The sequence below is a fragment of the Oenanthe melanoleuca genome, chromosome 3 (genome assembly GCF_029582105.1).
Source record: "Oenanthe melanoleuca isolate GR-GAL-2019-014 chromosome 3, OMel1.0, whole genome shotgun sequence".
Classification (NCBI taxonomy): domain Eukaryota; kingdom Metazoa; phylum Chordata; class Aves; order Passeriformes; family Muscicapidae; genus Oenanthe; species Oenanthe melanoleuca.
The window spans coordinates 14587692-14599968 of NC_079336.1; the positions used below are offsets into that span (position 1 = coordinate 14587692).

Consider the following 12277-nt stretch of genomic DNA (forward strand, 5'->3'; position numbering starts at 1 on the left):
GAGTGGACGGGTGGAAGAGTTGTGCTGTGCACCAGTTCAGCACTATTGCCATCTCCACGTCACTTCTTGCTTTCTTTGAGGAAACAGTACTGAACCCATTGAAGAAGTACTGGTGCTTTCACCATTTCGTGTTTCTGTATTTAAGAAACAGACCAATAATAAGCTAAAAACTGTACCTTACAGCCATGATAGACAGACTTCCTTAAGTCCATGAGTGGCTTTAAGATCAGGATTTCTTTACCCATTTCCTGTGGCACTTCTTCAGGGTTCCAGGCCATCCTCATGCCCTGTGTGTATCCGTCACTTATCCAGCTCTGTGTACGCCCCTGCTGAGCGCCCATGTGCCCGTCGGGGCGAAGGGGCGAGGGCTCGGAGCCGGACGTGGGCTGGGCTCTTCATTACCGCAATAGTTACCCGGGCCCGGGCCCGCAGCGCCCGGTGCGGCGCTACCCTCAGTGACAGTCACCTCCTCAGGGCCACCTGTGCCGCTGGGCACCGGCCCGGCCAGCACTGCGCTCCCTGTCCGGGACAGCGCCACTTCCCATCAGCTGCCCGCATCCATCACCCTCAGCGCTCACCCCGCGCAACTGGACGCTCCGAATTACAGAATCAAGTAGGAAGAGACTCCGAGATCATGGAGTCCAGACTATGAGCAAAAACCACTATGTCAACTAGATTAGCACTGAGTAGTCTTTCCCTAAAACCTCCATGGAGGGTGACTCCACCACCGCCCTGAGCAGCCCATTCCAATGTGTAGTAGCTCTTCCTGCGCGGAACGTGCAGCCTCGCGCAGGTTGTGACCGGCCGAGCCAGCTCCGGCCCTGCGCGGTACCTGCGCGCTGCGCGCAGCTCCCACCCTCCCTCAGCGCGGAGCGGCGGCCGCGGCGCCGCCTCGTCCCGCCCAGCCGGCCGGGGGGCGGGGATTGGGCGAGCCCGCCCGTCACTCCGCGGCGGCGCCGCGCAGCCATTGGCCGCCGGCGCTGTCAGTCATCGGCGGGACCGCGCCCGCCCCTTGTTGTCACGGCGCCGTGCGGGGCTGGGGCTGCTCGCGCCGCCGTTGTTACCGCCGCCGCCGCGGGAGCCGGAGCGGGGAGCGGCTCCCCGGCCTCGCCATGGCCGCCAGCACCACGGGCTCCACGCTGCTGCAGCCCCTCAGCAACGCCGTGCGCCTGCCCGTCGACCAGGTGAGGATGGGGAGGCGCCCGCCCCGCCGCCGCTCCCGCGGGCTCGCCGGGGAGGGACCGCACCGCGCCCCCGCTCCGCGCCGTCCTGCCCCGCCCCGTCCCCCCGCGACCCCTCCGTCCATCCGCGGGGCCGGGCCCGGGCGGGCAGCGCCGGCAGCGGGGGGCGGCCGCGGCTCCTTCCCGCACCCGCGGGCGGGGGGGCGCCGGGGCGGCGGCCGCGCTTGGCGGGCAGGTGCGCCCGCTCCGTGCCCGCCCCGCCTGGTCCAGCATCCCGCCCGCACCCACCCCTGTCCTGCCCGGCCCTGCCTCGCCCCTACTTGTTGGCATCGTCAGCGGCAGATGTGGAGCCGCAGCTGGAATGGGTCCGGTGTCAGCTCAAGGGATGCAAAGGTTGGGTAATAATTGCAAATGCAAAGCAGCGCCCTGCGCCTGGATGCGCCTGCCAGGGGGCTTCACACGCGGTGTTAAATAATGTGCGCCGCACACAATGCTGCTGGGAATTTGTGTGTGCTTTGTAGGCAGAGCCTTTCTGTGGTATCTATTGTCCAAGTGATATAAAAATTCCTGAAGTCTGTTAGTCCTGGTGTCTTCACGGAACATCAGAAGATGACAAAATAAGATTGGGAAACTGAGGTTTGCTGAGTGTAATTACTGAAGTTGGACCAGAATATTTGTTTATGAGGGAAGTGGTCTAGACTGCCTAAATCTACAGAATATTTATGTATTTAGAAATATATAAGAAAAATAATCTGAAGTAACTCCTCATATAAATTTTGTAGCACCAAGAAATTTAATGATAGGATTTTTTTTTTTTAATGCTTCATTCACGTACATATGGGTGAAGTATGCCAAAGAAAACAGTCTGTGCTTCAGTAGAGGGAGACTTTGATGCCTTGGTTTTACAAAATACACCTAGTAAGTGAGAGAAGTAACTGGAAATGAAATACAGAGGAAGGGGCATGCCTAGTGAAAGTATCTTGCAAGTGACTAAGTTATCATTCTTCTTTTTTTCTTCCCCCATTCCCCAGCCATTTGTTTGAATGGAACCATGGTTAAGGGTATACATGAAAAAGTACCTTCTAGAAAACTGGTAAAACAGGCAAGTTGAAATTGAGCTTGCTGTGATGGAATAGATACTGGGCACCCCTTGCAATGATACCTGTGGCTGGGATCGATGGCACCTCATGGCTTGGTGCCTCATACCTGCTGCTGTAAGCTGTTCTTGCCAGGTGCTATGTGTTTATTTCCATAAAATGAGCAGCTTCAACAGGGTACTTTAAAACACATCAGAGTTGAATGTCTTTTTATGGTGTGATGCTGGTGGTGTATAATTTCCTACTCATATTAAGAGTCATAGATTTATGATGTGGCTACTACCAAAATTGTTTTAATAGTGTAGGTATGGCATTTTGATGAAAACGAGGTTACTTTTTATCAAAGCCTTGAAGACTTCCCCATATTGAATGTTTTGCAACAGATGCTCCTGTAGAAGTTTTTATAAAGTACACTTTGAGCTCTGTTGGAGCTTTTGAGAGTAACCATATTGGAGGATGGCTAAACATGTAGTTTAGAAGATGTGTTATAGGCAGTTGGAAGTCAAACATACATTGTTTTCGGACATCAGTGGTCTGTACATAATGTAGGTCCAGTTGTGTATGAAGAGCACTGATTGTGACTGGAGTATGAATTGGAGAGCTTCAAAATTATGCTGCACTGAGGAGAATGTATCTATAAAAAACCTGATGGAAAAAAAAAGTTGTTTGCAACCTCAGCGCAAGATTCTATCTTGATAGTAAGTTTGTAATACAGAAAGAATGTGAATTGTGTTCAGTGTAATGAAATCAAAGGGAGTGAAGGAGATAATGAGGGCAGGGAAGGAAAAGAAAGTGCTGGTACTCTTTGGTGTGTTTGCTCAGAGATTATGCATGACATTTGGTGATACTATAAGCATATTCAGAATGAAAATGTAGTACTGCTTTGAAAAAAATAATAGAAGAACGAAGGTTTTTTGGTTAGTACATTGTCTCTACTACTTGCTCCAAATCTGTACTATGACTACTGTCATACCAATGTAGCAGCTGCTTGAAATAGGCACTCTGGTATAATACCCAGAACTGCTGGAGATCAGTAGGGGTTTTTTCCTCCACTCAGTTTTAGTTTTGACCACAAGTCAATAATAATCTTCATCCAAAATGTTGCTTAAGTTGTGATTTAGGTTTAAGCCATTACTATCTGATTATCCTGCTAAGTCACGTAACTCTTGGAAGACAAATTGAGATAGCATGTGTTCATGTTCCCTTACTCTCTGGTGTTCAAACAAATGAGTGGAGAACCTTCCCTATTTGGCAGTGGATGGAAGTAGAAGTTTAATTTCAAGGTGAAGTTGCTGTCTGTAAGATTAATCAATTGGATCCACATCTCTGTGTGGATCAAGTGTCAGAAATTGATTACTTTTTTACTTAATGCTTGGCAGAACTAGAGGCAGAGATTTGAGAATGATACTGGTTATGTGCTAGTTGGAGGTCAGTGCAGAAGGTGAAGGGTGAGCTCCATCAGAACCATTTGACTCTGTGTGCCCAACTGTGTTTCTTTAACAATTTGCTGTTCCTAGACAATTTTTCTTGGAACCATAGTACCAGGTAGCTAAAGGAATGGAGAAGAACTTGTTTCCTGCTTCTGTGTATATCCCCCAACATGGTATTGTGCAGTAACTTGTTGCTGCGTTAACCTTTCCTTTAGCTCTCGTTTTGTCTTGCACCAAGGTAACCTAAATGGTTGCTTGGAAAAGTTAATGTGTTCTTTATTGGCTACTTGGGCCCATTTCTCTGTTGCATTTTTCAGTCATTTGATGAAAGGGAAGATGCTCAATGTGAGCAAGAACCTACAGGGAACTTACCTTTCTTCTGTACTTTGTAGTAGGAAAAGAAATCACTGCTTGGGAGTGAAAAACTGTTCCTTTTCCCATCTTGGAGAATGTAAGGTGGCTACTCAGGGAAGGAAGCATTCTGTCAACAGCTGTGGTACGTTAGGTCCTTAAAGTTAATGAATGAGTGAATAAATATTAATGTACCGCACGTCCCTTGTGTCTTCTCATGGGACAGAAGGAATAAAAGTGGCCATGTCCTTCCCACCTAGACAACTTTCCAAGAGAAGTATGGGAAGGTTTACCATAAGAACTTGGCTGTTAGTTATCACATGTTGCATAATGCATTGAGGTTGCAACATGAATTATTTTGTTGTAGTTACATCTGTCACCTAGCTTTGTTTTTCCTGTCCTCATGTTGTATTTGTTCCTCTGCTTCTTTCTCCTTTCTTTAAGGTGAAGCCTGACAAATGATGTGTTGGACTTTGGTCTGTTTCCAATTCTACCACTACCTTGCTGGTATTCTATTGACAAATGATTTATCTTGATTATGTGTCAGCTTACTTGTCATTAGATTGGAAAGATTTAAATTTGCTTTGACAATGATTCTAGGAGAGCAGAGCTTTCTTTTTGGCTTTTTGGTCTCTGTGGGGCTAGGGGAGTTCAGAGAATAGTCATTTGCTTCCACCAGAGGGAGCAAAATTTTTTTACTTAAAATGGACAGAAATTGTAGGGATTATTTCTGCCCTTCATGTGTTGTAGAGGTAGATAATTTGTAGTAGAGGAATAGTAGAGCAGGGGAGATAAGAGACTGACTATGACAGTATGTGAGCATCAGCTTTTTTTACGAGTTTTCTAAGAGATTGATTTTGAGATCCTGGAATGTGGTCTGAACTAAGTGATTATCAGTCTGAACTTCAGTGATAATCTTCTAGATAAGAAGAGGAAGAATGTGGCTCCAACTATGAACAGTATAACTGTGTGAAGATATGTGGACAGAATAAAATGTCTTGCTTATGATTATATACTTGGCTTGAGCTCCAGAATGTAAAAATAAGTGGTGTTTTTTTCAATTGAAGAAAAAATATTTCTGTGGTATTTCCACACTTTTCTTGGTTTTTGGTTTGGGTTTTTTTTTTTCAATCTAGTTTTAGCTTTTATTTGGTTAAGTTTGCTCATTTGTGTAGAATAAATGTAATTTTCTACATGAGTGCCATCAGTCTTCAAAGAATCTAAAGTAACTTTTGTTATTAAGAATAGACATAAAAATCCAAGTCTTCCTAAACATGTATTGCATAAACCACACAAACTTCCTTCATTTAGTGATCATAAGCCACTTTGCTGTATCTTTACATAATTTTCTGCATATGCTTCCTTGTGCAGTTACCCAGGTTGCTTTCATCATGCCCTTAACACACTTGGTTCCACATAAAAGCACTGTTGTATGTCGAGCCAGTGTTTCACCTTTAAGCCCTCAAGGAGAGTGGGCAGGAATTTTTTCCTTGTATATATCTATGAAATACTTATTTCTTACATGCATATGATGTAAGAAAGCAATTTAGCTTGCTTTCTTTATTTTGATGCCTTGGAGGTGGGCACAGCTGTAGTTTGGGGAAAAGGCAAGTCTTGGAGGTGGGGTAGGGAATGCTGCTGAGAAGCATTATGTGCCCGATTTGCCTGCAGGGTACATCTGAATATGTCTCCTAGTTAGATGTCTGTAATTTCACAAAATTTTGAGCCTCAGTGATGCCTTATCATTCTTTTTTTTTTTCTGCCAAGGCAACATTACATAGCCTCCTGAGGGCTGAAATGTTTTAGTCTGATAAAAATCTTTTTGTCTAAACATGGAATGGATATCAAAATGTTTGTCCTGTATAACTGTCCAGAATGTAGATGGCCTAACATTTGACGGAAGCATTATCAAACTAGAAGAGAATAAAGTGAAGAGTGTCCGAAGTTTCCTTCTTCCATCATTGATTCTTAAACCCTTGTGTATGGTTGTGGAACCAGAGCAGCTCATTACTGATTTTTCAGATATGACCCAGGAAACTTAGAAGTAGTAGATGTGAGTAAAATTAGCATTCATGAGTGTGTAAAATGCAAACACTGAAGGCAAGGAAGTGGTAGGATAAGCAAATTGTGCCCCTGCTTTGCCCTGTACTTTCCTTATGTGCTGCTAGCAGCAGCAGTTGGGTGAATGAAGGGTGGATAGCAAAATATGATCTTCTGTGGTGATAGAGACTATAGTTGGTGGAAAAAAAGCTGGAAATAAAGTTCTGTTCTTCATTCTGTATGTGCTGTTCTCAGTGACTGGATGTTTTGAATTGTTTGGATTTGCTAGCCAAGTTTTTAGTGGTTTCTTATCTCCCCTTTGAACTCTTGGAAAGGAGGGGATGTATCATCAGAAGGGTCCTCTGCAGTGACACCTTTCCAGATTTTGCTGTTAGTGGTTAGGTGTTGACTTAGTTAAGAAACAATAGGTAAGGAGTTAACCGCAATGAAATATACGTAAAGAAGGATGAAAGGGTTGGAGTAAGAGGAAAAATTCACAAGAGAAAGTGACTGTCTTGAAGGAAGAGGTGAAATCTGTCATGAACAGATTTGGAAAAGAAAGCAGACACTGCTTATAGTGTTAGAAAAGGTGGGCCATTTATTAAGTGATAAAAAGATTTAGTGCAAGAAGGGAATACATCTATGTTATTCAGGTTCATTAGTATTATTGTGAGGATATAAATTTCAGAGCTGCTTTAATTCTTTAATACGAAAGCAGCAGTGAATTTTATCTCGCGTTTCATACTGGGTATGTTTCCTTCCGTTTTTTGCAAAGCAGTGGAAAGACTCAGATATGATTATACCTAAGGTTTCTACAGTAAACATCTAAAGTAAACACTCTTTACCTAAACAGTTTATAGTCACCTGCTTTGTTTTGTCACATTGTTTTTCACATCCTTTTGAAGTTGTTGAGGTGGTGTAAGAACACTCACCTATGCTCATGACAGAATCCAAAATGGGCTTCAGAAATTGGTATGAAAATACTGCAGTTCTGGGATATTGAAAAGAAACAGTGGAGTGCTCAAAGAACAGTCTAATAAAGAAAAAAGAATAAGGCATAAGGAAGATAACAAGAGTCACTTTTTACAGAGTGCATGGTTACCACTGGTGCTTTCTGTTTCTGTAGGGTTTCTGCTGTAAATCTCTTGTACCACAGCTGTGTTGATCTTTTCTCTCTGTGGGCTTTTTCTTAAGTACTGGGCTGACATTAAGCGAAAATTCTGAAAGCCAATAAAACTGAAATAGATGAGTCATCTTTATCATTCAGTAGTCCTGACATTTGTTGACTTTTAACTCCTGTTTACCTGCTCCTGTGTTGACCCAATGCATCCTTTGCAGCCTTGATTACAGAATGCTTTCTTCACATTTGTAATTTTGACTAATGTGCACATTTCCTGAGTAATGTACCCATTTTTTTTCTTTGTTTCCCTGGAACTTGGGAGTCTAGACTGGATTTTTAGTTTCTCCTGAAAAGTGAGAACAACTACACATAGCCAAGTGAAAACCTGCTTGCTTGGTGTGTGCATCTTCACAGTATTTGTGTTACAAAGAAAGTTGATGTAGCTTTTCAGTATGGATATTTCATTTTCCTTCTTCCCTTTGGGGAGTATTTTAAATTCAACATCAGTTGAACCAACATTGCCTGTCTTCTAGCACTTGTTTAAGTGAACAGATCGGTTTGAGAATTTCAGTTTGTCTGCAAGTTTAGATAAGTGCTAGTTATGCCTACTTATTTTAAGTGATCGTTCTGGTAACTCAGGCACCTTTTACAAAGGAAAAAATTCCATATCTCTACTTTTTATTCTAGAATAATATATCCAAAGGTGAAGAAGCTATTTTGGTTTGGCTACTGTGTTGTGATTTTCTGTAGTTGGGATTTTGGTGTTTTCTTCTATTTTCAGTTAAGGTGACCTCAGCTGCAGAAGGTGTACTTACTCTGAAATGTGGCTTTTGAGCATACTGGTACTATTATTGCAGTGGCATATTCTATACTGTAATGTCACCTGTAGAGATAATTCTTAACCTTTCTGACCTGCCTTTTGGCTGAGTAATGCTCTTGATTCTATTGTTTCCTCTCAATCTTACATATGTATATATAAATACACACATCTATAAAATCTCAATCATTCAATCGACTAAATATGTAATTGAAAAAGTGGACTGAATTGGGTTTTATTCTTCCTAGTGGAAAGGCTAGAAAGAATTTGAGGTCATCACAAATCTGCAGGAATTTTAGAAGTTCAGTGATGGGTGAGATTTATAGAAGGTCTATCCTTAGAATACATTAGCAAATAATTTTCTTTAATGGAATTGAATGTTAGGAGACAGGTAAAATATTTTAATATAAAAGTATAGTTCTAAATGTTACTAAAATATTATTAGAAATGGAATTAATTTGAAAAGGTGTAACATCTCAAAGTAGTATCTGTTGCTTGTATGGATTGCTGCATAATTCAGGTGTTTAAAGGGCTGCTGTTGTGGTGCTTGGAGATGAGGCTTGCCTGATCTCATGGGGATGATTCCTGAACTGGGAAAGGCAGGAAGGTAGTAGACATGGAGGAATACAGGTGTTGGGTGGAATACATGTGTTGTGGAGGAATATCCAATGTGTTGGGTAGTAGTTTGTTTGAGGGAGAGTGGAGTGAAGCCTTCTACTTTTTTCCTTCCTATGGAGAGCACTGAGAAGCTGACCATTTTAAAAATGGGGAATATTTGTTCTACTTGCTGGTTGGAATGACTATTGTCATTACCAAATTTGTGCTTTCTGTGTGGACAAGAGACTTACTTTAAATGCCTGTTGCTTATTTTAAGATGTATTTTGGTTTCTCACATACCAAGAGAATATAATTGTAGTGAAGTAGTTCTTAATTGAGAAAATGTCAGGTTCTGGTTGCATTTGAGAAATATACCTCCATAGGTGTTGGTTATTTTGCTTTATTTTTAATTGCCTAGGAAAGTGAGTAGCTTGTAAAGTTTTTTGCAAAATTTCTGATACTTTTGTAGTTCTCTGGGCTTTAAAATAAGAATTTGTCATTTAAATACAAATTTGAATACCCTGTATTTATCAGTGACAGAGATATGACACAGACAATAAAAATTTTCAGTTCCCCCGGAGTTGCTAGATGGAGCCTAAAGATTAAATAGCAAAAAAAAGGAAAGTAAAAGTATGCACACAGGGTGATAAACATAGCTGGAACTATTGGATAAACAGATAATGAGGAATATAGTGGGTTTTCTGTCTCAAGAAGCAACAGCACATGCCTAAAGAAAGAGTTCAAAGAAAGGTCACCTGTAATATTGAGGCACTCATTGAGTATGATCTTGAGAGATGCCTTCAGATGAACCTCTAGGACCATAAAAGGGCTTCCAGTAGGAGACAGATGCATGCAAATTAGTTTTAGGAAAAATGTTGTTTATTTATTAGCTAGGAAGTACTCTGTAATGAATATGTATGATCATGATGGATTAAATACCCTGTTGTAATGTTTCACACACACGTTTGATTAGAGAAGATATTCTCTGAAAGTGTCCAGTGCTATAATAAAGAATGCCTGCTTTCTAGTACTTCAAATTGTGTTATTTTCCAGCTGATTTTGTTATTAGTGTACTGCTGATAGATGTGACAGAGTAGAGATTTTGAGTTCATCTCACTATGTGCATGTACACTGTGAGTGTGTGATAAAAACCCATGATTTTAAAGCACAGTAACTGAGTTGGTCTCTGTTTGGAACTGTGTTTTGCCAACATAATGCCAGGCTGTGTGTTGTGTTTTGATGTTGGAAACTATTTTTCCCTGGTAGTCTGTGATCTGCAATCCTTAACTGGCCAAACCAGTTTTTGCTTAACAGAGGAAAGTGGTTTAGGTCCTTATTGTTTCTGGAGAGAGAAGAAAACAAAACACACAAACAAAAACCCACGCCAATGTTCTTAGTCCCATTGCACCTTTAAACCAAACTTGCATCTTAGATTTTGGGTATTCCCATGAATAAATAGCTTTTCTTGACTACTCGTGATCTATAATGGTGAATCTTAAGAGCCCATGAGTGAGAATCCCCTTCGGCCAGTATCTGCCTAACCTTAATTAATTAGTTTTGGTTGTTTTCACTATAAAATGTACATTGATGTTTCCTTATACATCTTTAGTCATAGTTTATCTTAGAGTAATTCTGAGTAATGATTAAGTAAGGTTTCTTTGAAAAAGCTTATTGGATTTGATGCTCATTTGTTGCACAAACCAGATTACTATTGCCTACATCATGTTGTTCGTGATGTGCTTCGCTCTCTGTAGCATACTTAAGAATTGCAAACTGGAAACTGGGAGTTAATACTGGAAACAGAAATACTATTGCTAACCTGTGTCATAACTGGATTTGATGTTTTGGACTGAAACCAGCTGGGAAATAAAATATTTAGGATCTTATGTGTGAGTCCTTTCGGCTGCCAGTAAATTAATGGGAAGATGAAGCATGTGTCCAATATTAAAAAGCATTTGCCAGTGATGTTGATGTTGACTAACACAAGTGGTTGGAGCATGCACTTCAAGGAAGTAGCTGGTGTTAGAAGGCTGTGCTTGGAGTTTTCATCTGAAAAAGTGTCCCTTTACACTGGATACTGTATAAACACTCAGTAATACAGTCTTTACTACAAACAACATTGTGCCTTAATACAAACACCTTCCATACTGGTATGATTTCAAAATAATCACTGCTGCTTATCCTCCATTTCTTCATGTTTTAACCATATGAAGCAAGGTTGAGACTTCACAGCAGGAGTGTTAATCAGTTATATTTTCATCATGTAAGACACTGAGTATTCATTGAATAAAAAATGCATTTGAAAGCATTTTTGCAAGATTTGTAATCCTTTAGGTTGAAAGAGGAATCTTGTTTCTTCCTATCATTCAGACAAGAAAGGTTCTCTGATCTAATCTTAAGTATTTGTCAACTTTATCAAATACCTTTGCCAGTATCTCTGAACTCCTCTTCTTGAGATTTTCCAATGAATTGAAGAAAATTACCAAGCGGTTTGATTTTTTTTTTTTTTTTTTTTTTTTTTTTTTTTTTTTTTTTTTTCCCCTTTAATATTAGTGCAGCAACTTCCAGGCAGTAGTTGGAAAATTGACATTGGTTTCAAATAATAGTCACTTTTCAGTTCTTAGCTGTCTGGCATTAAGCAATTATTGGATAATTGTACAAGTGGTTTTTATACTTGACAAAGGTTAGAAATTGGACAGAAGAGTATCCATCAATACTGCTCTCTGGTTGCTGTGGAGAAACATTAACTTCCCTGTATGTTATAACCAGCTTTTCATAAACTCTTGTAGATATTTTTCATTCCTCAGCTCATTGTTTTGGTGAGAAAGGGAAGTAGTTTTGGCTTAACTTGGAGCAGGAACAAGAAAATAATGATGTTTAAAGAACAAGGCACATCTGATGCTTCATTAATTTTGGTAAGGTTTGGCAATTTTTGACAAGTGTGTCAACAAATGTGGTGCTTGAAGAGGTTTGTGTTTAAAAAGCTACTGCTAAAGTGGCCCTACAGATGTAGAAAAAGCATCAAAGCCTTGGCATTAAGGTCTTTTTAAGGTGTATGTACTTTATTCTGTCTTGATCTCCTAACTCTTGGAATAACTCATTTCAAAGTGGTTTTGTAGTTCATATTCTATTTTTTTCTTCCTAAAAAGTATTTTTCTCTAATAGCCATAGTTGTTGAAAAGAAGAGCTAAAGGTTGGAGGAGAGGGATGCTGCTTAGTGCACCTGCTCAGTGGCCCTGTCAGATAAAGGAGGAAGCACAAGTGTTCTGTGTTAGAATGGAGGACCAAAAATTACTATAACAGGGAGACAAGTAATGCTGGTGTCTTGCACTTCAGAAAAACTGAATTCCAGGGGGGATATGTAGCATAGTGTGGCTGAGAGGGGGAAATGGGAGTACTCCTAAATCTCTGTCTACAGAATTGCCTTATCTACAGGTTCTTGACTGTTGTCTGTGAAAGATATTGCATCTTAAATTTTTTATTTTAGGCTCTGCACATGATCAGGTAGGCTTCAGTGCTTCTGCTTCTATCTGGGTAATCTTTTTTCAAAGTCTAATTCATCAACAATAAGAACAGAAGTGCCGCCTTTTTTTTTTTAAGAATGACTTTTAAAAAAGCCCCACAAAAGAACGACCAGACAAAAA

The 12277-nt window shown here is 40.9% G+C and overlaps 1 protein-coding gene across 1 annotated transcript in view; it reads left to right on the forward strand.

Moving 5' to 3' along the window:
• Window positions 1–992: 992 nt before the first annotated feature.
• MBOAT2 (membrane bound O-acyltransferase domain containing 2) overlaps window positions 993–12277 on the forward strand; it is a 91960-nt gene continuing 80675 nt past the window's right edge. The window contains exon 1 of the mRNA XM_056488190.1: window positions 993–1184. Coding sequence (XP_056344165.1) covers window positions 1113–1184 — 72 coding nt within the window. The 5' untranslated portion in view covers window positions 993–1112. The remainder of the gene's footprint in view (window positions 1185–12277) is intronic.